Source organism: Dermacentor variabilis, chromosome 4 (genome assembly GCF_050947875.1).
Source record: "Dermacentor variabilis isolate Ectoservices chromosome 4, ASM5094787v1, whole genome shotgun sequence".
Lineage (NCBI taxonomy): Eukaryota > Metazoa > Arthropoda > Arachnida > Ixodida > Ixodidae > Dermacentor > Dermacentor variabilis.
The window spans coordinates 143,716,172-143,743,253 of NC_134571.1; the positions used below are offsets into that span (position 1 = coordinate 143,716,172).

The 27,082-nt window shown below is 42.2% G+C and overlaps 1 protein-coding gene across 5 annotated transcripts in view; it reads left to right on the forward strand.

The window, feature by feature from the left end:
• Positions 1-27,082, forward strand: part of LOC142579872 (MAM and LDL-receptor class A domain-containing protein 1-like) — a 245,253-nt gene that overhangs the window by 209,005 nt on the left and 9,166 nt on the right. For 3 of the 5 annotated variants that reach the window (XM_075690505.1, XM_075690507.1, XM_075690508.1), the window contains exons 53-61: positions 1,827-1,946; positions 4,358-4,608; positions 6,811-7,042; positions 10,895-11,017; positions 14,221-14,345; positions 18,973-19,087; positions 20,860-20,934; positions 22,668-22,862; positions 23,594-23,725. In XM_075690505.1, coding sequence (XP_075546620.1) covers positions 1,827-1,946; positions 4,358-4,608; positions 6,811-7,042; positions 10,895-11,017; positions 14,221-14,345; positions 18,973-19,087; positions 20,860-20,934; positions 22,668-22,862; positions 23,594-23,725 — 1,368 coding nt within the window. The remainder of the gene's footprint in view (positions 1-1,826; positions 1,947-4,357; positions 4,609-6,810; positions 7,043-10,894; positions 11,018-14,220; positions 14,346-18,972; positions 19,088-20,859; positions 20,935-22,667; positions 22,863-23,593; positions 23,726-27,082) is intronic. The other 2 variants (XM_075690506.1, XM_075690509.1) reach the window with 2 other exon arrangements.

The following is a 27,082-nucleotide window of genomic DNA, read 5'->3' on the forward strand; positions in this document are numbered from 1 at the left end:
GAGACACAATCTCTCCAATGCTATTCACTGCGTGCTTGGAAGAAATATTCAAGCTGTTAAACTGGGAAGGTTTAGGTGTAAGGATAAACGGTGAATACCTCAGCAACCTTCGGTTTGCTAATGACATTGTTCTATTCAGCAACAATGCGGACGACTTGCAACAGATGATTGAGAACCTTAACAGAGAGAGTGCAAGGGTGGGGCTGAAGATTAACATGCAGAAGGCAAATATAATTATGAATGACCGGGCAAGGGAACAAGAATTCAGGATCGCCAGTGAACCTCTAGAGTCCGTGAAGGGGTACGTTTACCTAGGTCAACTCATCACAGGGAACCCTGACCATGAGAAGGAAATTCACAGAAGAATAAAAATGGGTTGGATCGCACACAGCAGACATCGTGAGCTTCTGACTGGAAGCTTACCGTTATCATTGAAAAGGAAGGTATACAATCAGTGTATTTTACCGGTTATGACATATGGGGCAGGGACTTGGAGACTGTCAAAGAAGCTTTAGAACAAGTTAAGGAGTGCGTAACAAGCGATGGAACGAAGAATGCTAGGCATAAGTTTAAAAGACAGAAAGAGAGTGGTTTGGATCAGAGAACAAACGGGTAGAGACGACATTCTAATTGACATGAAGAGAAAAAAATTGGCACTGGGCAGGTCATGTAATGCATAGAGTAGATAACCGTTGGACCATTAGGGTGACAGAATGGGTACCAAGAGAAGCGAAGCGCAGTAGAGGACGGTAGAACACTATGTGGTGCTAAGAAATGAGGAAATTCGCGGGTGCTAATTGGAATCGGCTGGCGCAAGACAGGGGTAATTGGAGATCGGGGGGAGCGGGCTTCGTCCTGCAGTGGACATAAAATATGATGATGATGATGATGATGATGATGATGCACTAAGATAAGCTATATACGAATAAATTTAGGAAATATTAGCGACTAAAGAAACACCATGACGAAACTAAAATATCGAGAAGGTTAATTTACCCATGAGTCAGTGTACCCCCTCAGCATGAACTGCAGCAGCTTTTACTTATTATAGGTCAAATGTATTTGCAAATATTCAGGTGCCATAGTAATCAGCACAGTTCAAAATAGGACGATCGAGCGGGTTTCCCAATCAGATCATGATGTTGAAGTTTAAATATGGCCTCATTATGAAAATGAAAATGAAGGAAATGAAAAATTCCTTCATGCGATTGTCTGTTGTATCTAGTTTCCCAAAGGTTGAGTTTGCAAGGTAGCTGTTGACATATTATTTACAAGATAAGCAATAGAATATGATGGCTGGTTTTTCTTCATTTAAGTTTATCTGTAATAATGATTATAAATGTTCACTGCAGAGGAGACAGTTCAAGTACAGCTTCCTTAAATCCTTTGGGAAAGAAATATAGGACAACCTGCGCTCGTTTTTCCAAATTCGCTCGGAGCTTTGTTTTTTTTTCATACGTGCAATATCTCCGCTCAACCTGACTAATCAAGCGTTTGTTAGAAATATTTTTGAAGTACTTTTCCCATTAAGATGGGATACGTTTATTATCAAGTACGGTAATGTGTTATGAATTCATTTTTACGTGGAATTTTTTTAGTAGTAACAATCTGCTCGCAGCTCACAGCAGCCACACAGCCAAGCCTTTTAGTCGCAGATCCGCGAGCGCACAGTAAAATGTCACTCTGCAAAATTGTTGGTCTTTTCCCCTTTAAGCACGTGGCGCAAAGCAGTTAAGGCGTCATGACACTTGAAAACTGTATGGAGATACTTTTCTTCATGAACTGCGTGCTATACGTATTGCGGTCTGTTTCGTCATTTTTTCAAGCAGCTGGAGTGTGCAACTTTGAGTGGGACTCGTGCGGATGGCAGTTGCACAACTGGGAACGTACAAGTGGACGAAGCAGCATGTTGCCTTTAGTTGATCAGTCTACTAAGACACTCTCAGGTAAGCTAAAGAATCACTTAGAGATTCTGTTACTGTTTCACAATTTCATGGGGCCCTTATACTAATTTCTTGTCCAGAACTGCTGCTCGCTACACAAAACTTTCAACCCGCCACGGGGGCCAGTTAACTATTTCTTCTCGTGAAACACTTGGATTTCACCCAGTTTTCTTCAAGTAGCTTTGACGTTTTGGATGCAGCTGCACGTATTCCCTTCTGTAGTCTGATGAATCTGGTAACCTTCTGACTATGCACGAATCATGTTCCAGCTTTATTTCCGGAAAACACCAATTTAGGCTGCCAAAGGTATGCACGCGCACATTTTCCGAGGTATTTCAGGGAAATGCACTTCTTTTCTCAAGAGAGGCACAGATATACTTTGTTCAACGTCAAAGATTGGTAACGCATCAAAATTGTTAGCAGTTTTCGGTCGAAAAAAGCCCGGATGTCCTATAACCCCCATCTCTAATAAGAGTGTCTTCAGTTCTACCTAAAGGAACCTCAGGCACACATCTGAAGATTTGTATGTACAGACAGGCCTGGTAAAGGCCTGTATAAGCTACGAGAACAAAGTAATGTCATATTGGTGAGCTCATGTAATATGCTATTCAGCTAGCTATTTTACTTCAATATTCAAATCGCTGGTTGTGATTTTTTTTAGTGTTTATTCATGTGTGTTTACTGTACAAAATACCCTGGAAATCTTTATTTTCATATGTCATTCATAAATGCGCACGTAATGCACTTTCTCATCGTGCCTGTTCGCTCCAACCAGAGCTCTTCAATTGTCCCAGTTGCGAAACTACTTATTGGCTAATTTTACAAAATAAGTGGATGCTGATGAAGCAATCGCATATGTTGTCTTTCACTGTTACATCAAATGTGAAAAACCTAGAAATAAGAGTACCACGAGGTTGTGCAATGCTCTTCCGTCCTCAGTAATAAACAAAATAATTGCGCAGTAAGTGCGACTGGATCAGTCTGTTCCTCGATCACAACCTTCTTTCAGCACGATTTGCTCTATTGAGCGCCGTGTCGCAGGAAATTGGCAGCGATGCGTTCAAGGAAAGTTCCATTTTACCGGTCAATGGTGCCGCGTCATTCAAGTAATCCCCGCATGTTGCCCTTCAACGAAACCCCACGTTTAAGGTGGTTTCGCAAATGGAACGATCGAAAAGCTCTGCTCCCTGGCATTGTTACGTGCTCATTTAATTAATGTTTTAATGCGTAAGCATTTTTTGGCGAGCTCCCCAGTCCTGTCACGTGAAAAGTGTAACGCCCTGTATTTGCACAAAAATCTGTCATTTGGAAAGTTAGGATGTTTGATACTTTTGATAGTGTAAATGTACATGACTGGTAGCTGTTGGGCTATTAGGAACAATTTAAAGCAAAAAAAATAATTCAATGCATAAACAGAGACACATAATAAATGAATAAATACCGATACATAGGGCTTCTTACAAAACGCATGGGGGAAACCTATAGTAGGGGTGGGCCAAATGAAATTTGGGGGTGGGCCAACTTAAAATTCGGGTTTCGGTCAACTTGAAATTTGAAGGTGGGCCAATTGAAATTGGGGCGTGGGCCAACCTTAAGTGCGCGGTGGGCCAACTTAAGTTAGGGTGCCGGCCAACTTGAAGTTTGGACATGGGCGAATTGAAATTTGGGGGTGGGCCAATTTGAAATTTGGCGATGGCATAACTTAAATTTGGGGTAGGCAACGTGACATCTAGAGGTAGGCCAACCGATATTTGAGGGTGGACCAACGTGAAATTTTGGGGTGCACAAATTTAAATTTAGGGGTGGGCCAACTTAAATTTGGGGATTGGCCAAGGTTAAATATCGCAGTGGGCCAACATCAGATTTTGGGCGGCCCAATGTCCAATTGAACGCTGCTGAGCGTCCTTCAAGTTATGAACATCTCGCGGGCAAGCGAGCTCGTTGAGGAGATTGGCGCGTTTTCATTGGGCCTTACCGAAGCGCAGTCCAAAAACAGGCGAGACCTTCCGTGAGCAAAGAGCGCACCCATAACACAGGCTTGCGACAGCGAGGGTGACATGGCGTCGCGGCGATGCACTGTCCCCTCGCGCAACGCTTCACCTTCTGCTGCTGCAGCTGGCGTTCCCTTTCTGCCGCTGCGCTTCTTCAAAGCGTGCACGTGGCCAGCGTTCCGGCTCAACTAGTAGGATTGCATTGAATGACTCGGATGCGGTGAGAAAATCGTACAATTGTCTATTAAAGCCTGACCATACTTTGGGACTGAGTAGAGGCGCATAGGCTAAGAAAAGCAAGTAAGCAAAGCTAAGCGAAAACAAAGTCACAGCCGAGGCAAACAGTGCTTGCGCATTAGTAGACAATTTTCAGAATTTCCGTAGCTTTCTTTCGTTTCGGTGAAATGATGTATAAAATTACAGGAAGATACGCCCTGGCGAAGGCCCCTGGCGGCCGCATGGTGAGCCCTCCAAGCTGGTACGATGTCACTCAACAGAAGTGCCTCCGCTTCTGGTACTTCCTCGCTGGCTCCCGCGCGGAAACGCTGAATGTCACCCGACTGCTCAACGAAGGCCAAGAGGAGTCGCTCTGGTTTGATACTACATTCAGCGGCAGAAGTCGAATGTGGTATCAAGCATCTGTTAACCTGGCCGTTTACAACAGAACACCTACGGTAAGCGGCTCTCAACTATCCATGAGCCATACATTACTAATAGAGACGTTGACTTCCTTCAATGGTGGATAGTCAACCTTCGCATGTCCATGCCTGCTAAGCATGAATATTTGAGCATAGCAAACGGAGGAAACGCAAGCAAACTTCTTTTGAAGTCTGACATTATTCTTGTTGTCTTAGTGTAGATTAAACAATTGCGTTTATTTTCAACCTCTGCTATGTGTAGCCTCCTTCACTGTTTATACTTGCGCTACACAAAGGTAACAGCCGCAATATGTTTCAATATCCATAATAATGCATTAAACCGCTCACAAACTGTGGTCATGAGCCAACACCAAATTAAGCGCATGCGCAAATTATGATGTTTGAGCAACGACGCAACAAAGACAAAGGTGATGCCTCACTTTTATTGAGAGAAAGGTGACGGCAGATATATACACACAAAAGTATGGCACATTGTATCGCAGAAGCACATACCCATTGTCGAGAATTGACCAAGAATTGGCACACACCATATGGCACATGCCCAATACACAACTAAAGAAATATAGTCATTGAAAGAAACCATTGACTGTCATGATCTGTTGCAGTAAGCCAGGCCTGCCCAGCATGCGGCCCGCGAATAGATTACGAGTGGTCCGCGACAGAGTTTAAAACTATAGTGCACTGGTGCTGCAATCATGCATTGCGCCATCATGCACTCATGCATAGCATTGCGGTATGATGAGGAAAACAATAATTTTTTCGGCCAACAACAGCGAACGACATGAACCGTTGGCGGCGTCGCAGGCACGTTAAAAATTTCCTGCGAGCGTCCAGTCTCTTGCTGGGAGCAGAAACGGCACACAAAGACCGCAAATATTCGTCAGTGTATTGTTGGGATACTATTCTACGGTTCGGCTTCAGAGCAGGGTGTCACACAAAGAGCCACTTGCCTACACCTACCGAGTGCCTAAAATGTGGCGGTTGCACTGCGTAATACCGGGGCGTCGACTAGGCCGACTAAGTGGACCCACGCCATCGTCCGTCTCTATCGATGAGAGTTGCTTGTTGTTATGAGATGAGGCTGGTTGGGGGGAAGGGGGGTGTTTGAATGAAAAGAATGGGTTTATTTGACACATTCACAGCTGGCCCCTGGTTATGAAAGCACAGAATGTTCAGCACTCTACATAACTGAAAAAAACTACATAAAAGCACACCACATGTCGGAGCACTTTAGATACTTGAGCAAACACCGCACACAGCACCCGAGATGTCCACTTTTAAGCATTAGTTCTCCCTAGGTTACTCAACGAGGGAACTGAGTGACCTTATCCCGGCAGATATCAAAGGTAGGATTGTTCACAGCACTACACCAAATTTTGTCCTACGAGTTGAATAATCCAAAGGTACTTCAAAGAGTGCTTGTCTTTCCAAGTTCTTCAGCCTCAATTTATAACGAATAAGGGAACCAGGAAGGGTTTATAAATAACCGATTCACAAGGCTTTTACATCTGGCTGAAGTGAAGGTTGCAAGAAACACATCTAGGAAAGAATAGTTTTGACGGTTGAGAGTGTTTGTTTTTCAGCTAAATGCAGAAACGCTCTAGCTATACACAACCGGTATGATGCCGTCACAGCTATTGAGAATTATATAGGTGAGCTCATTGATAATAGTGTTGTGCAGTAAAGAAGCTGCCTGGTTTGGTACAGTTGTCAAAGGTTTCCCAAGACAAGGCAGGAACGCACGCTAGCTTACGTACGGACGCACACACAGACACACACACACACACACACACACACACACACACACACACACACACACACACACACACACACACACACACACACACACACACACACACACACACACACACACACACACACACACACACACACACACACACACACACACACAAACACACACACACACACACACACACACACACACACACACACACACGCACACGCACGCACACACACAAATGAAACCAGTAGCTTTGTATGTACGACTGTTGCGTCTTCTGCTGTGTGTAGTTTTCCTTGTAAGCTCAAAGGTGTGGATGAACTTTGACTTACATTTCTGCGAAAACCGAAGGCTCTTACTGCGGAGCAGTGTATACTGATGCCAAAGTATGCTATTCTTACATCATTTGAACACAAGCGCATCACCTCTTCTAGGCTTTTGAAAGAACAGAAAAAATTGCTTTTCGCGCCACACAGATCGTCTTCGATGCAACGACCTCTGGTGACCCGGCAACAGCTGTAGCCGTAGACGACATCTCACTGGGGAATGTGCCTTGTCCTTCTCCCGGAAGCTGTTCCTTCGAAGAGGATATGTGTAACTGGTTCAACAGCAAGGGTTTCACCTACGCACAATGGTATCGACACCGTGGTGCTACAGTTTCTAATTCGAGTGGTGTGCAGAATGACCACACGTTGGGCACAACAAAAGGTAAGACATCCTTTTCATTCTGTAATGTGTTGCTATTCACCCAAGGGTGTTGTAGAGATTGAAGACTTAAACAGTCATGCCCAGTTGACTTGTCATTATTCTTGCGTCGGATTTTTCATATCAATGCTTCTAGATTGCAGCGGGCAATTTAGTGTTGCATTTAGATAGTCAGTGCTGATCACCGTAAATAGACAGCTCTGGTACCGCAAATCTGGAAAGGGTGCCCCCCGTGCTATTCTTTTGATAAATTGAATTGCATCGTTGCATCTTAGAAGGTCAAGTCGGGTCACTAATTTATTAATCTCACGGTAAGCACGCATTTTTGTCAACATTGTTATAGCGCTCTAATCAAATACTTGATAATAAAGGAGTGACAGAATGCAGATGCTTCGAAAACTGAAAGCTTCCGCAGAGTCAAGCAAGCATTTCAGGAAACAAACAGTATATGTGTTGTACAGAAGTCGCTTATGTACAGTTGCAAACAACGCGAAAGTAGAAGCGTGGCACATAATGATTATGAAAATATTAGGAGCAAGTGCGGCCTCATTAGTTCTGTTACGCCAACTTCGGTATATGTAACGGTAACTGAGTACAAATATTGGTTCACAGTTCAATATTCTGCAAAGTCTGCACTCCCATAATCGCCTGACTTCTATCACATGGGTTTCCCCTATTATAATTATTGTTGTACCATAAGGCAATACCAAGTTTATATATCTATATATATATATATATATATATATATATATATATATATATATATATATATATATATATTTATATATATATATATATATATATATATAGAAGGCGCTGCCACGTTTCGCTTGTATATATGTACATATATTAACAGGTCTGGTATGGTTCGGTTCCCGCTGTGCAATTTCCGCAAAGTATCTGAATTTTTTGGTTTTTTTATCCTGACACACCAGTTTTTTCGAGAAACACAATTTTTAGAATTTCCCTTTCCACAACAAGGTTATCACTAACTACGCCTGCCATTTTCTTCCTAATGGCATCTTCGCTAAATTACAGTCACAGTGACGTCTTTATTTCAATATACAACTTTATTAGGCACTTAACGATATACCTTAACAAATCAACAAAACATTGTCTATTAATAATTTCACTTCATCTCTTGATTTGGAGTCTCTTTATGTCAAAATTCTAAATAGCTTTCTCGTTTTAACTTTTTTTGCTCTCGCCCAGGCTTCATTGTTGTTAGTGTTATTTTGGGTATACTTTGATAACGCACTTATAAAACCATCTGCTCCTTGCCCATACGGAGTATAAGTCAATGCTGAGAAACTAAACAAAACATAACACATACGGCATCGTTAGCTTCGTCTGATCTTACTGCATCAGATTCGTGCGATTCAGGCTTTGTTCCTCACCGTTATCTCAGCCATTAGACTAATTCTAACAACTTATCGCAACAAAAATTTGGGCAGAACTCCTCCGCAATGACTGTTGATTTATGCGAACAGCGGAAACGCGTCATGCATCACGCTACGAATACTGCAGCCGGTCTCTTTCCCCGCGTTTTCGTCTGGTCAACTGCGCGTTTTAGCGGTGCCACTGTGAAGTCCGTGTTAACCGAGTCGCACATACGAACTGGGACCCAAATAGGCACCAAAGAGGTTACTTAAAAAGCGATGCGTACCCAGTAGCACGTACCCACGTGAACGGCTCACATTTTACACTACACTTAGTCCCCGATCGGCCCTCATATATAGACTGCACTGCACTACTTTCGGGATCGACCCCCATTTTTGGAGGGATATCTAGGTAGCCGTAAAGAAATTGGTCTGACTGCCGACAATGCTCTTAGAATTCAAAGGCGGCTGAAATGTCTAACTGCACGAACCAGCCAGTGCTTTGTGATTTCTTTAAAAGCTTGCGCATGCTTTGATGGTGCCAATCTCCAACAAACGGTATTTTCATTCGTGCAGTTTCGATTTCATACACCATTTAGCCTGCTTTCTGGGATCACATCTTTTTCAACTCGATAGTTTTCATCTATGACGCACCATATATTCAACATGAGAGTGAAGAATACTAGCGAGAATTTTCTACAAAGCACTAAATTACATGGTATAAATAATTTGATGCATAAACAAGGAACCGGTCTATGAGTATATGAAGGGAGTCCTCACTGCTCTCTGCTTCAGCAATGGCCAGTTGCCCAACCACTGCTGGCTCTTTTAGTGTGAAATAATTTATATACCCCGAAAGATGTATGCTAACGATGTCACGAAAATATGTACCAGCTGCAATCATGAATCATCCATTCCACAGCGTGGACACTTTACCTTCATAAGATTTGGTATTAAATATTTCTGGTGGTCGCCCCCCTTTAGTGCGTTAAGTAGCTGGGATGCTTCTGTGAAAAATTGTTGCAGCATTTCTTTTAGCGTATATTCCCCGCATGTTTTACCACAGTCTATTAATGCCACCAAGTATTGTTTCAAGCTATCAAATAAAATGATGCACTATTTTATTCGCCATATAACTATGAGACAGAGATTTCTGGCACAGAGGCCTCCGTGGAGCTACCATTTTCTTGCAATGCTAAGAATGCCCTACAAAATATTAGCGGCAGAAATTCTCGTGAGCGGTCTTCAAAAAGAAATTTCTTCTCAAAAGAAACTATTTCCCCCTACAAGTGGGCGTCCAGCAGATAGAAGGGACCAGCTCTGTTGTTTTGCCAAGTTTTATGCAGTTTAGAACTGCAGACCACGTCCCGCACTTACGAAGGGAATTCTTTCTTCTAGTAGACACTTCGTTTTTTTATCGTAGTTTAGCAGTATAAACGACATGCTCCTGCTGTGCCTAAAATGCAATGGGAACGCGCACACAAGCAAAGAAATAACGAAAAGGACGGATAGCTTATTTCTGTCTTTCATTTATTTTTCTACATGTGTCCTCATGCCCTTTGAGCATTAGTTTCAATAAATCTAAAATGACACACCCAACTTGCAGTAATTCTGCGCTCCTGCTGTTTTCATTATAATAGCAGCGAGAACTAGGCGGTTTGTTTTAATACAGTGTCAAAGAATAAATGAATTGAAATAGTGGTAATAAAATACTCTATATAGAACAATATATCGAATGAGGCTGCCTTAGGCCTGGTCCTGTAAAATAAATTGCGCCCTCTCGAGACAATATATCAAGGCGAAGATCTACTGTTGCACACCTGTTCAAATAGTATGAGTAATAGTAATTTCCACCTTTTTGATTAAACACTCGATCGGCACATCACGCGAAGTAGAACAAAGATCAATGTGAGAAAATGATGCTTCCATACGAGACATTTAATTATGCACGGACTATAAATATTTCGAGAAACAGTGCTGTTTGAGAAGAAAGCATAAAAAATGCGACAAGGTGGTGGCAAATACACACATAGCGTTGTGTGTGCGTATTTTTGACGATATTTTGCATTGTTCCATTGAATATGTTACAATACATTCTAGCTCAATTGAATTGAATGCTAGGGATCTACGTGTCAAAATAACGATCTGATTATGAGGCATGCCGTAGAGTGAGACTCGTCAATATCGACTAAATTAGGTTCTTTAACGCGCACCAAATACAAGGTGCAGAGGTGGTTTTACATTTTGCCCGCATCGAAATGTCGCTGCGACAGCCTGAATTCCATTCCGCAATGTCGTGCGTAGCAGCGCAAAGTCAGAGCCGCTAAGCCCCCACGGCGGGTCCTCCTAGCTTGGACTGAGGTCTTAGTGTGGTGTTTTTTGATCTCCTGCATGTATGATTGTATGGTGTCTTGAGTTTTCCCACTCATTCTACATTCCATACCTCAGCGTGCGCCGTATTTGTTTCACTTTGCAGGGTACTATCTACTGCTCGACGCAGCTGACTTGGCAAAGACTTCAACTGGTAACCTGAAGAGTGAGAATCTACCTCTGGGTCCATCGGCGTGTTTCAAGCTTTACTACTTTATGAAAAAAGATTGTGAGTCTGCCGCTTCAACATATATTAATAGTCATATAAAGTAATAACCAACAAGGAACGACCGTTAGAATATTCCCCACTGAAATGTTTCGTATGCACTCTAATAATTCCATATCTTGTCCCCTTGATTCCTATTCAGTTTTCACAAAATTTATGTTTATTACATATAGATTCTTTAACAGTTATACGGAAAGCACAACAATAATACATAAAAAATTGGACTGAAATATGAAACGTTCATTCAGGGTTATGTCACTGCCAACTTTAGAGTACTTTTACTATTTCTGTAGATCAGTATATAACAATCAAATATAGACGTGAATAGTTCAATAATATAATCACCACCTCCAGCCACATAAAGTTTTTTTAATCCACATGGGCAAAAATTAAAACTCAGTGCTCAGTATCCTAATACCCATTTGCTATACTGTCGCTGTTGAATGCGCAAATACAGCAATAAAACGATCTTTCACTTTGAGCAATAACCATAGAGAGCTACTGACAAGAAGCCTTTTGTTTGCAGTCTCAATAGACTGACTGCCTGCTGCAAATTAGTTGCACAAAATATTCTTCCTCGCACATCATTTGTATGCTGTTCTGAGAAATGTTCACAGCTTGCCATAATAAGAACGTATTATATAAATAGGTGCCTTTCTTTCGTGCCAATCTCTGCACGTACTTCCTAATGTTCAAAACTCGGTATCAGAACGAGAAGCAAAGAAAGGCAAGAAGGTTAACCAGACGCACTTCCAGTTTGCCGCCATGCACTGGGAGATAAGAATAAAGGGGTGAAAAGAGAGAAAGAAGACAAGATAGAAAGAGCACTCATTTTGCACACGCTTGAAGTTGTACACCAAGTTCAAATCAGCAGTGTCACTTTATTTACAGGGTGATAATTTCTAAGTTTTATGGAATTTTTCAAACTACCATGTTGCAGATAACATAATTTTTGCCCTTGAGCGAGATTATTGAAGCGAAAGCCTTATATGCCTCATAAGTCAGCCGACCGTGAGCGAAAACGCGTCGACGATACTAAACGTACAAAAAGGCTACGAAACCTCGACCTGTCGTGGGAGTCGAACTACGACCATTTCTGGGAGTCGAACGCAAGAACTTTGGTGTTAGTGAAGGTGAAGTTAATTCAGGCACAGTTAATTAAGATAAAGTTAAGCCACTCGAACCCATGACTTCTGATAGGAATCCAACCCTTGATCAATGGGCGAGTCGAACCCATCAACTTCGGTCGGAGTGTTTACCCTCGGCCTTTCGTGTGAGTGGAACGCTACACCTTTGCTGGTAATTAGGGCGAAGTTAATTAGGACACAGGTAATCAAGATATAGTTAATTAAGACACTCGAACCACTTAGCGTTGGTGGGAGCCGAACCCACGACGTTTGGTGTTAATAAAGGTGAAGGTAACAAAGGCATACTTAATTAACATAGTTAATTAGGACAATCGAATTCATGACCTCGGGTTGGAGTAAAACCCCCGACGTTTGAAATTAAGAGGGATCACTAAGCGAATTAAGGGGGATGACTAAGAAAATTAAGAGGAGGAGTAAGGGAATTAAGAGGATGAGAATAAGCGAATGCAGGGAGATGGGTACGTCATGCATCAACCTTTAATGCATCTGCAGTTGGGCTTTCGTCTTCAAGGGGCCTTAGGGGTAACGTAAGAGACCCTGCGAATTTTTTCAGAGGCGAACCTTACTTGCAAGTGAAATCGAAACACAAATTCAACTAACTCATAAAAATGCACAAATTATTTTTTTGAAAAATTTACTTGAGGGCACATATTGCAATTTACGATTTGTAGCAGGTGAGTTTACGAGGCGTACCCCGTCGGAAGGAATTTCCAGAATGACGCCAGTTTGCAGATACGCGCCATCAAACTTGCCATGAAAATGCACCGTTGTTCCACTTAGTTTTTAACAAAACGGTCTTTTATGTAATGAAGCACGAAACTCGAAAGCCCATGTATTTCGTTCCACACATTGGCAAATATCTCAAAAGTGGTGTCATCCTGGAAATTCATTACAAGTTTACACTACGTTTTGCAAGATCACCTAACAATTCCTAAATTGCAATATGTGCCGTAAAGTAATTAGGGAGTTAATTTATGACTTTTCGTTAATTAGTTGAAGGAGTGCTTCAGTTGGTCGTGCTAGTAACGTCCGCTTCTTCGAATATAGGACAAGCACAAGAATTATGTTATCTGCCACAGGCGATCATTAAAAATTCCATAAAACTTAAACATGATCACCCTCTATATGCTAAAGCCAAATCACCGACGTGCTGTGTGTGCCACCTGCTTGCAGCATTGTGTAAATGCATAGTTAATTAAGATGGTTAATTAGGACACTCGAACCCACGACCTTGGGTTGGAGTCGTGCCCTCGACATTTGGAATTAAGAGGGATCAATAAGCGAATTAAGGGGGATGACTAAAAATATTAAGAGGAGATGAAAAGTAAAGAAGAAACGTGATGGCGTAACATGTTAATTTTGCATAAATGCCCACTTATTAATTTGGTACCTAGCCCAAGCATTGCTGAATGCATGTACCCGCGCCTTTTATTCTCGGAGCGTGATATTGGGCACGCGGGTGGAGTCGAAACTGCAGTGGGGCACTGGACTTCCTTCCCAGCTAACCATGCTATTATATTGCTAACATATCAATGAAATTTGCTTGTTGGTTTGATTCAAAGCCAATAAAATGTGTTCTTGCACGCGATCAAGACTGGAACAAAGTGCAGTCGAAGGCATCGGCCATCGCCTCCCATATTTAATATATTGGAGGCCCAGGGTAAGGCTGCGAGGCCTGAAAAGTCTCGCGGCCTTCTGCGCTATATGCTTTTAAAGTATTTTATAGACGCTTCGTGTCTAACATCCCCAGTAAATTATTCCAGTATAACATACAGAATGAGCTATTGTATAGAACTATAAGACATATTAAAACACACGTACTTAGTGTCACAATTATGTAAAAAAAATACTGCTTTCTACATACTGATACCTAAGGCAACAAAAAAAACTTCTCCATAGTACTTTTAGCTCAAGCGATGAATGCTTTTGATACTGCTAGCACAGAAAATGAACGCCAGTGAGGGCATTGCGTCATATAGCATTTCATTAATATAGTTTGTAACGTTAAAAAGATAACAAGCATTTATTGTGTGATATATTTCTTTTTGTCCGTCATAGCTGGAGCATCGTTGACTGTTTCATTCTTCGGTGACACTGGCCCCCCACGGACAGTGCAAGCCACTAACCCAAGTCAGTGGACCCTTCTCTCCATTGAACGCTCCGACCTTCCTCAAGTCTTCTCGGTATGCAGCCATGACGTGTTAGAGAATTCAAGTTTTATGCAGATTAAGGTGATGTGCGGTTCAATTGCATACACAAATCACTGCCCTTTATAACCTACTTGTGAGTCGCAGTGCACGTGTAACTATCATGTATGCGTCCAGTGTCTGGTATTAGATGAACAACCAACATTAATATCTTTTTATCACATTCTTTAACATCTGTGATTTTCGGCATCACCAATGTCTCAATGGTGGAAATGTGCTGCTACTTGGCAAGAGTCCCAGCAACGGAGGCCGCATTTTTATCAGGTCAACATACAAACATACTCTCATCTTTGAGTTGATGTACACAGTAAGGAACCTCAAATGAGAAATTAAATATTCTACAGCCATACAGCCCGACATCTATCAACAGTGGAGGTGTTATGTTGAAATGGTAAACACATCATTAAACTTTGTTACCATACCTACAAATGATGACAACTAGCATAACCTTTGCTGAAAAAAATTGCAGAGGGCTTTTGTAAGCAGCATTTCACCGTCGCAGCATGCAGCGAAGTGCATTATCTGATCCTGGGTTTTGTAGCGTGCATAGACACCGTGCCACAAAACGAGCAAGAAGGCGCAAGGAGACAGGTTCGTCCATTCGGGCTTTATATAAGTTGACAAATTGCGCGTAAAATGGCAGAATACATCCATTTTTGAAAATGCAGTTAAGGAGCAAAGCAACGCAACCAATACAATCAAAATTTTCACAATCATCAGCCTCTTTTTATGTCTATTGCAGGAAGAAGGCCTCTCCCAGCGATCTAATTTTTGGTGGTGTGAAACTCATACAAGCAGATGTACAGCGTTTGTCATTAATATACAGGCTATACTTCGTGCCACTCCCGCGCATCAACAAGCGTGTTTCTCCTCAAATCGCTCAGGACTAAATTGGCTGGCTACAGCTGTTCAGTCGGAATCGTTTTAGTTAATACTTGACATTGATATGACTGTGTGCCGCTGGCACTCGTGAACACCCTTCAGCTAATGGAGCACGAGACTCCCTAAAGGAGTTCGATATCAAGGGAGTTGTGGTCTTGTCACACGCCAACTATAGCAAGCCTTGCACAAAAGCTGCCAGGGGCACACAAGGGCATCTTCGGCTTATGTACGCGCACAAAAAACCTCTTCAAAAAACTATTTTAGCTAGAGTTCATTCAATGAAATATTATGTACAGATTTCTACGAAAATTTGACTCCTTGTTTAGAGTTAAAATACAATCAATAAACATAGCGATGCCCAAAGCAACGCTGGCAACCACGTGATTACTCGCGGTTTTGTGCATGGCGTGGCGTGGCTACCGACTTTGAATGGGTTTGCCTTAGTCCTGTGCACTGACTGCAAGATTTTGATCGCGGGCTTTTCACGCATGGTTGCGAGGCACGATGCAGCACAATCACAATGTTTGTAGATGAAGAGTAAATCTCGCCTCGGGCAAGAGGAGGATTGTACAAGTGAGAGGAACTCTCGCTAGAGAATATAAGGAAGCACAGAACTCGGGGAACTGTGGTGGTTCCAGGATGCAGTCCACTGAGGTGTCTCCACGCTGGAGCGCCAGAATGATAGACGGGGCCAAGGTCTTGGCCGGCTCCGTGCTTGTTGGGCGCCCGGTGGAACTTTCTGGAACGCGTTGTTCAGTGGTGTGGTATCACCACTGTGATGCAGCACGAAAAAGCCACGTTGAGAGATAGTAGTGGTGTTTATGAAGAAGGGAAAGCACTGTCTTCTTCAGCCCTTGAGGGAGCGCGGCTCAGCGCGATGTTCAAATGCAAGAACCAACCCGTCATTCCCTCTCCTCACCCATTCGCTCCGCTCACGCTGTCTTTCCGAACTTCGTCGTCGTTGGCACGTCGGTACATCGGTGCCGTCACAAATACATACATACATACATACATACATACATACATACATACATACATACATACATACATACATACATACATACATACATACATACATACATACATACATACATACATACATACATACATACATACATACATACATACATACATACATACATACATACATACATACATACATACATAAATCACTAGTACTACATACATGTTCTCCTATATCTGCCATCCCCGGCCTCTACCTCTACCACGTGAATGGCTTCCCAGATTTCACAAATATCAGTTTTTAAGCTTTGGCACTGCTAATAGAAACAGATCAAGAATGGGTTGCGGCTGCTCATGAGAAACGGCTATTAGTTTGCTGGTTGTTAAGAAAAAATATTACACGAAGTTGCTTTCGCTTTCATGTGTGGTGGGGCCAGCTGCTGCGAAGGGAGCGCTAGCATAAGCTTGCGTCGCCGCCTTTCGATGGCAGCGGAAAATGCCCGTTCTGGGAGAGTTGCCGCGCATTCCAGAGCAACCATTAACTCACGGGAACTCTAATGGAACGCCTGGTGTCGACAGGCAGCGGCCAAAACTTCCATTTAATAAGCCAAGCCGGCTTGGATTTAAGAAATGAACTTCGCATATTACAGCGTAGCTGTTACACGCTAGGTTATGGCGGTACGTGTGCGCAGGAAAGAAAAGTGGCGGCCACCTCAGAACTGAAAGAGCTAAAGGATAAAGCAAAAGCGTATCGCCGGGTATGCCCCAGCTGCATTTAATCGTTTAATCGCCAAAAGGCACACTGTGATAAAAAAATATCGCGATTAAAAAAAGTAAAACTGTAAAAGACACTGTTTAGTATGGATTGCGGTATGACGTCATGGGCTCTCTGGGTGAACCACGTAACCTCATCTCAGTTTCCTTCCACCCGTGCAATGGGTAGGCCCCGTGCCGTGAGGAGGGCGAAAGAACAGCGCGCCTACAGAGAACACCGTCGCTAACATAATCGGGAATGTGCGTGGCGACGGCGGATGGCACGTAATACGGACGACGATCGTGCCGCAAAAGCCAAGCGTGTGCACCTTTCGTTGGATCACCCCTACCGATTTCACTCCCATTGTAATTGTGGGTGATTTCAACATGGACGTCTCTCGGTCAGACGGAAAAGGGATCATGGAGTTTCTATTGAAAAGGTTGAACTTTCAATGTTACACAAACGTCAGTGAGCCCACGATGCGTTATCAGTCGTGTATAGGCCGCACATTGACCAAGAACTTTTCAAGTCTCACCACAGAGCCATTGCCAGTATATCATAGCGATCATGAAGCAACAGTCACCTTACTGACCAAATGCTATATAAAAGAGGCAAATAAAAGAAGGTTAAAAATTAAGAAAGAGTATGCAATTTAATAAAACGACAAGAAAACCCCGGAAAAATGAAATTCATTGTGGCATGTGAATCAACATACTCTTCACCAAATGTACAGCTCCACTGTTCATCCACCTTCAAAGAGTGGAATGGTTCTGATTTTTTTTAAATTATTAGCGAACGATATAACTCTGCCAAACGTTACATTAAACAATTTCGGCAATGAAATGCGGCCTTTCTGCAAAGTCTTAGTAAGAACAGAGCAGTGGTAAGCGCAACATCATTCTCCTACCATTTTGAAGAAGAAAGCGTGCATTCCTGTATATTTTTCCGGTTGTGTTGCGCGGTTTCTGCAGCCGATGAGTACGATGAGTACGACGAATGTCTTCACTCTGCAGGGCATTGGATTTATGGCTTACCAGACCAACTCCCGCTAAGAGCCAGTAGACACCCTAGTGGTAGCAGGCAACATAGACCGTATAGCTCTGAAGGATACTCTACCTACTCTCATGTATAACTATGGCATGCAAAAACGTTGGCATTGTGTGCGATTAATACTCTTCAGCTTTTTGAACCATTATTGTCCTGATAATTTTCTTTAATTTTATCTCAGGAGACCTCTGAATTAAAGAATGAGGGAGGCAGTGCCTTCTCGTGCACATACCGGCCAAGAGAAGCTAGTAGGTTGCAAAAAGATTTTATGAACAGAAAGCACTTATTGCGTAATAAGAAACAGAGTGTTATGATATCGTTGCTAAATATGTGATATTTTATCCTAATGTATAAGTCGGAAGAGATAAGTGATAAGATGACGCTCCAGAAAATATCACGGCGATCATTGTAAGAACACTATATCAGTAATAAAGGTGAGCTGTTACTCAAGTTGATTACGAGAAAAATGGGAACCATGTTAGTGGAATGGCTGGAAAACATACTTCGGGGGTGACAATCGTAACGTGAGCAAGAGTGGTTGGAACTCTCATAAATTAGAGCGCGTCAGCACTTCCAGCATGCAATAAAACCTACAAGTATTAAACCCTGTATTTCTGCAACGTAATGGTGTTGCTCCCAATGTGATGGTAAATTCAAGGCAGCATGTTGCGAAAGCACAGCTAACTGCGTTTCTTGGGCAAATTAACTGATATTTATCTTACTACAAGATGTAGCATATTTTTGTGAAACCTGGTAAGTTGGCAATATGTAAGCTGATGAAAAGTTCACGCCTGAATTACAGACAGCGTGCGATGTGTGAATTATGCCTGGGAACTGTCAAGGAAGAAATCGTTATTCTGTCTTGACGGCTTTCTGACAGCAGGCCTCGGCCACGTAGTACAAAATTAATATTACTTTTTTCCAATTATCAGCGAGTGTTTGTATCGCATTGCGCAGGTTGTAATCACTGGCCGGACTGCAGGTGGTCGTAGTGACGTCGCCATTGATGACATCGACGTGCGCCGCGGCAAATGCGAAGGGACACCGCTTACCACGAAAGCCCCAGCACCCGGTATGTTCTAAGTTACCTGGATAGCCCAGCCCTCGGCACAAGTGCAGGTGCTCTTAAGGCATCAATTTATGTTCGAGTTGGACGGCATGTTAAAAACAATAACGAAACAAAATCAGTGATATGACAACGTTGTTTTTGAACAGTTTTTATGCTAGTTCACAAACAGTGCTTATCTCTAAAGGAAAGGGAAAAAAGAGTGGGATATTTTACTGCTGCTTCGCATAAATTTGCCCCACCTTGTTCAAATCAGCGGAGTGTTACACTAGCGGCTTATGTTTCGGAATGAACAGTTCTCTTCATGGAGACTTTTCATAGCAACTTCATGTAGCAAATGAAAAAAAAAGAGCCAGTGAAATAAAACCCAGAAGAAAACCTGGAAAGCAATGCGACACATCAAACGACGACTCGGAAGCGCAACTAGCAGGCGAATTTTATTGCATTTCCTATATTTATACAAGCAGAGTACGGTGCAGGGTGTCGAACCACACCGAACTCAACCAACAACTGGAATGGAACCGTTATTTTCCGCAGAACCGGAACCGAACCGGAACCGAACCGGAACCGAACCGGGCCTTTATTTTTCCACCATCTTGAAACCAAACCTGAACTGAACTGTAGCAGCGTTCTGAACATGTTCAACAAACAGTTCAGAAGAGCATGTGGACCCTATGCCAAGGCACGTGAGAGGGGGAAGGTGGGTCACGGTTAAAGGCCTCTCGTAGTCACCAAACGATTCCCACGCAACCGGCAAGATTCCTTAAGATCCTAAAACAATATCAACTCAGTTGTGACACTCACCAGGTTTTCGGGTGTTTTCTAACGTCAAGTATACCTTGTCAGGTCGCCAAGACCGACTGACTACCGCAATGCTGGATGACGGTCTGCTTCTGGGTTCGTTTTCAGCATGCGAAAATACAAGTGCAATTGACACGTATTTTTTTATTCGGTGGTGAAATTGCAAATTGGATAGGAAAGCATCCGTTTGAATTTAAAGGCCCTGTAGATACACGTGGTAACAGGGACACTAAAGGAATACATCAACACGAGCTCCATTGAAAGTTTAGGCTTGTGTAATGTGAATTCGTCATTCTTTGCGAGGACAGCGCATTTGTAAGCAACAAAATGATGAAAACAAGGAAAATCACAATGGTGGCACGTATTTTTAACCACGGTACCTCTCATGCAGTGTCAGCAGTGGCTTATGGATTCACAGAGGGCGGCAAAGGGGTAGGAAATGTTGGCACTGCATCAACTCGTCCGCTTTAAGCATGGGAGATTCAAATTTACGAGCAGCTAGCAGCGGCACTTTGGTTGCCAATTTTCTGCGCTACAAAGCCATATATTGTCCCGCAGAAGACGAGGATATACATTTTCGACAAACGAATTATCCATCAAATCCAGCCTAACATAATACTTTAGCGTTGAGTTGAGAGCCAAATTTCGAGAAATGCGGTAGAGCAAACATCTAAAAAGGAGACAACACATGCACTGATACCGTGAGCAGCGAGCACACGAAATTTTGGGGGCGCACGCCATCAAAACGGGTCCTACGTCGTGCATTAGCACACCTTTGGTTTTTGGGCATTTCGCAAGGAAATTGCTTACCCTCAAAACGATGTTTATTTGGTTTCCGCGCATCTTCTCATTTGCCATCTGCGTTTTACCAATACCACCTGTACTTAGTGTTCTTTGTTTGGTTGTTTGATGCTTAACTATGAACAAAATACCGTTACGAAAGTAATAAATTTTTCGTTTCAAATATCCATTTACAGAAACCACACCTTCTGTTGAAATTACGACACCAGTAGTTACGCAGCCGGTGTCTACGCAGCAAACTACTTCAACAGGTAATAAGAAAATTATATTCAACCTGTTGTATGCCTTTTCCAGTTCCTATAAGCGCCAGAGGTGGGAGTTTTCAAGTACTGATGAGCATAAAGTACAAGTTTTGAAGGCGAATAATTCTACGTCTGAGCGCGTTACATTATTAGCTCTTGTGCAAAATTGAAGTCTTGTCAATTTCATTTTTTTCCTAAGTGCATTAGTAAACTACAAGGGGAACACGCGAAGTATGTTCCGATTGACGAATGGTACATTCAAGCGTTACTAATAGCAGAACCAACAATTATTGCTTGGAACTATGCCGTTCCTGAAACTGCAATTCTAAAAATGAAAGCTTGAATTTATCACGCTGTTATTTTAACAACACTGGCAAGACAACTGCAAATATAAAAAAGTATGTGCAGATGGTGACGGCTTGTTTTGAAGTCTAAAAAGTACGATCCTTCTTGAAATGCTCCTTTTATATTGTTCGCTTGCTTTCAGCATGAGTAATCTAAACTATCTCTTTCTGTGTATTTATCAACAAAGGTTCTTCAGCGCAACGTTTGCGATATAATTGAGAGTGTATGTACTCACATTTCGAAGCAAATCGAATAGCGTTCGCTGATGAATTCATATTTGATTCTAGAATTCCCTAACAGAATGGCGACTTGTCTAAATTATTCTTGTGCGAGGAAGCAACGCTCGTTGCACGAACTATCCAGTTCCTCTACACACACATGACGGAGTCCTCAGTCATTGGGTGAGCCTGTCTCCCCCGAGGCTGGTTATTAATACGTTGTCGTTATTTTAACAATTATATAAGTTTATTTTCACAACCTTTATTGTCATTGCGCAGTTTATATAATAGTACGTTCCTTTGCTTCTCTATATAAAATTTTGAGTTTACCTGACAACGAAATCTTAACGCCTGTACATGCATCAAATTTCGTGAACATGTGCTTTAATACCAATCAAACTTAAGAGAATTTCCCGTTTCCCTTTGAGTATATCAGAATATGTAGCTGCCTTTCTAAGATAGTTCTCCTCATTACTATTTCAAGGATACCCCTATTTATAATAATGAATCCTAGAATGCTATAGGTAACATCAAAGCGCATAAAAAATTGCTCTGATAATGTGATAATAGGCTGTACTTTTTATGAGTAGCATTCTACATGCAACATTACTAATATATTGATTTCTATGGAGCTGAGTAAAGAAGTACACAAAATTGGCTCATTTATTGATATCACTTCTGCAGACTTACACAGAAAGCCGGAATTCTACGCTGACGACATTTGATCGAGCCAAACAAAATGAATAGGTTCGCGGAACGGTCCCTCTACATCTTTGCTGCTATAGACTTCTAAAAATAACGCTCTAGTTTAAGTACGAAGCACGCTCTAAGCATAGCTGGGGTACTCATTTTTTTATTATATTGTTCTCGGCATGTACTCACTTGCTCCTAAAGCCTTGACTACCAACTTTTACACATTTTATCAGTCAGGAAACATATGTAGGATGAAATGATGGGGAAAGACTATCTAGAAAAGGCGGGGAGGTTCACGAATGTCGGTGTCTGATTGATTACCTCACACCAAAGGAAAGAATAGTAAAATAACATCGTGCGCGGCTATCAAGCTGTACTTCTGTGTGCATACTTATGTAATTCTTTTCAGGAGAGGGAGGGTAACCAGGTACGGTAGGTTTTATAGAGTGAATCGTCACTTACGCAACACTTTATGTGACATTCTAGAGCCAGTTCTTCCGACTACAAAAGTGGCAACTCCGGAACCAATCACTAGTGAATCTCCAGCCCCTCCACAGCCGAAGCCTGCATTGTTATGCCGTCGCAGCGAGTTCAACTGCAGAGACGGTAGCACTTGCATTCCGGCAGCACTGCTATGTGATGGCGTTAAAGACTGTCCGAATGGGCTCGACGAGAAGTGCGGTGAGAATTTTTTTCCCAATAAGCTTTACGTTAGTGATCTCAAGTGTAGTCGTCGGTCTCCAGAAATCTGTTTGTAAGTTTTTATTGCTTGGAGATCTCGAACTCTAAGCGCATATTAAACCCCGCGCGCACATAAGTGGGAATCTTAAAAACATATTTGTTTGCGTTCGGTCTGGTGACAAATAAAGATTTTGACGCATGTGCAGTTCAGCAACACAATGTAACAGTGCAATTTTAGATATGCAGTATGATTTATGTTCATATCATAACAAATGAAATATCCAGATGGTCGTTTCGTTCTTCCACGTCAATAGAACTATGTATGTTTCGCAGCAAAAGGTTACGAAGTCCTTTAGCAAGTTCACCGCCTAAAGGTGGTATGGCGTTAAACATACTTATTTTGTTTATTATCATCAGTCATAACTTCTCTCTACTTTCCCATTAATACTAAAATTGGTTTGCACAGTACGTTTTGACGTTCGAACAGGTATAAGGATGTTCCGCAAATTAATTTAGGTGTTTCTGAATCTTTATGCTTTTGGTATTGCTCTTTAAATTACTCAAGCCGCTAAGCTAAACTGAAGTATTCTTCAGATAATGTTTACTATAAGACAGCACCTATAAACACTCACTCCATATCGTTCTTTTGTTCAGAAATGAACTCCTCCTCATATTTTAGTTACTATGCATCAGATTCCCTTGTTCTGTGTTTCTTCTTTCACCGATCGCAGGAAGCACCATGCCATGCAAGGAAAACGAATTCTTCTGTGCTACTCGCTCTCCCAGCGCTTGCCTTCCGCGCTCTCTGCTCTGTGATGGTCATGAGGACTGCGCTGGAGGCTCCGATGAGTCTTTATGCCGTGGTAAGAAAGCATTCGCCTCTAACAAACTTTGCAACCGGCATCCTCCTTACGTGCGTAGGCTTAATTGAACGATTTCTCTCTGCCAAAATTTTCATGAACTAACTAAATCACTGCATCATAAAATAGAATTATTTAGGTGCAGCTCTACTAGGAGATCGTGATTGCGCAAAGATGCATTTTTCAGTACATTATATTTAGTAGTATATAAGCTCGAGGCATGGGTCCGTGCTCCTAACGCAGATTCTAGACAACAAGTTTCTTAGAAAACACGTGATGGCTCATTGTGATATCGGTAACATTATTAGCACAGAAGGCTCAGAAATGGTAAGTGGTTCTTACAAGTACAGAGCTTCATGAATGGGGTAGTAGAAGCCTTAGCAATTTCTTACTGTTTTGATGTTTCCTCTGAGTTCGTTGCTTGTTAATGTTGGCTACCGTTCGGTTATTTGGTCCCATGGATGTGAAAGTGAAGATGATGAAAAATAGTTACCATAAGTACGACGCAGGCACCATTTTGTATAGATCGCTTAGTTCTTTTTAATTATTTCTATGATGTAGTCTTAACCTAATAACGTAGTATTCGCTTTGAATTTCTCACTTTTAGTTTAAAGATTGTTAGTGGAGGAGCTGAAAACTGATCTGTAACTAACGTAGCAAGTTGATAGTGGTAGTGTAGCAGGAGGCGGGTTTCACAAGTTCGTTCTGCTTCGAGTAAACTGTAAACTTAATACTGACTCAATCATAATATCACATGAGTAGCTAAGATTTTTCGTTACCAATCGACATCAGCAGTTCTATAAAAAATCTGTGGCGGTAACCTGTTTTATGTGCATGGATGCAAGGTAGAATAATGGAGAGCAGGAAAACTTCTTGCACTCTCCATATGTAGACTAGACAGCGAGAGTAGTAGTTATCCAGTTTATAATGAAGGCCAAGCCTGTCGTGTCACAGCGTTATGCCATCTTTGACTTTTATTCTTTGCCGTCTTATCATAAGACTGCTTAACCCATATATGTGATGCGGCTTATTCTTGCTATGATGAAACAGCGCACCTCAAAATATTGACTCCAAGAAGCGTGACAAGTGCTGGTTCTCAACTAAAGTTCTGCAACAACTCGCATGGTTATCGCGGAAATATAGCACCCAAGCGTGCCCTGCAAAGAATGAAAACGAAAGACAATTATGAACATCTTTTTTGACAGAGTGTTAACAAAGGGTAGCCATAGAGTTTTTTTTTTGTGATGTTGAATGCGTTCATTATTATGCACGTAACCTAACTAATTCTGCCCTGCAACAATGCTCACAACTTTGAAATGAGAAGCACAGCCGCCATTTAGCAATGTGTCGTCATGAGGAAAAGTGATTTACTGCTAGCATACTTCAACTTCTTTATTTTGTTTCACTGTGTTCACGTGAAACTAAGGGAACTTGGGAATTCATGTAACAGTGGAAAAGAGGGTTTGCGCTAACTGCTTTGTCGTTTTTGTTTTGTTCCATTGCGTGAATGTTCAAAAGGATGCACGGGAATTAGTTAACGATAACATTGCTCCTCAAATGCCTACAGATTAGAAAAAAGTTGCGGTTTCACCTTAGTTTTCAGAAACACGAGTATTATTGTCAGGCACACAGATTAGCTCATACGCAAGACAACTGCGCCATTCAACACGCGGAAAACATTCCTCCAATGCCCATCTCGCGATGACGGTGGACGGTGGTGCTATTAGAAAGAAAGCAATGTAGCGACACATTTTATTATGTACCGCAGACAGACGCAGTAGCAATATCGCTGCCTGCCACAATGTCAAATGATACCTCGACTCACTATATCTCCTTGTAAGCACTGCGCCCCAGTTAATATACTGTGGTACCCGCAGTTTCAAGGCTGCAACTTCGTTGCAAACGCGCTCCGTCCATCGGCCGCGATATCATTGCGTATCCACTAAGAGGGACCTGCCAAGAATGGGGACCCACCAATAGCACATACGCAGTGCCCAAGTTGTTTGTCAGGACACGTATGCATCCAGTGGCACAAAGTTAGTCACCCAAGTCTTCTTCTAGGCCAGACAACAGCCAACACTAAGTTGTCTATTCAGTCACTTATGCAGTGGCCCATATTGTCTGCTCTGCAAGAAAGCAGACAGCAAATACCCACTGGCCCAAACTAGTAGACAACTTGGGTCAGTGGTTGAAAGAGTTCAGATGCAAACAGAGAAGCCAGAATCTCGGGAATCTTCCCAAAGAGTGCTAATCGCGATAAAATTAATACAAACCATCGAAGGTAATTATGGAAGTAAGCGAAGTTTACCGTTGTTGAGCACCTTTGTTTGCTCGCGCCACTCTCGCTGCCTCCGAGGTCTTCTTCTTCTGGCCGGAGCACCTTCATCTAGTGCGCCATTATTTCGCTTATTGTCAGGTTGCTTCGTTTGGAGGCTTATCTATAACTCGTCACACAGCACGACAGTCCAAAGCGCCGGTGAAACAAACAGCAGCGCATCGCTTCAGCTAACACCAAGTGCAGGTGTGCAAGCTCCCCATTGGACATAAAGTCACCATTTACGCAACCAATGAATTGATATGGCCACCTGCACATGCCCTCTCCCTGTCCGCGTTACCCGCTCACCTGCTCATCTCACCGCACCAGCTTTCAAAATTACAATTATTTCTCGACAGTCACACCACTCACGTTATCCAAATCCGCCCTTTCGGGCTAGGCAGCAGCATTTTAAAAACCAGCAAATATATTGGTTACCCTTCAGTTTCACTTAAAGAAAAATAGGTTATGCATCTGAATGGTTTTGGTTTGTTGTCACTGTTTACAATGACAGCTGCGGCACTTTAGTGTTCGACTTCGTGCAGTTAAGTAATAAAGCTTTAGGTGACAGTTCGTGGGTGCTCTCGTGTTTTTCACTCCACCTTTCGTGTGCGCTGCTTAAACGGGAAGAAATACAACGTTCGCAACATTTGCTTTCATTTCATCTTATTCTCTGGGGACCCAGTTATGATATTATGATGTTTTAAGAACTATTGTCAGTACGAAAGCAAAATATTTATTTCTCCATCTTATAGCTGTGACGAATCATTTGGTGATAACAGATAAGTTTTTTTAATGCAGTGTTCTTCCCTGGTGCCTGCCGATGCATAAATTTCGTAATCTCTGATCTAGCTGTTGCATAAAAACGAGGTAAGATTTCACATGCAACATGGATGCGTAAATAGAACGTTTACGCTCAGGCTCCCTGCAATAATTGAAGATGCATAGTCAATTTTCGTTGCTTACCGCCAAAGTTGGTTGCTATTTGTTCATCATAATCAAACCACTGCACATTTATTCCACGCTGATGGAATTTCAGGTTTGTA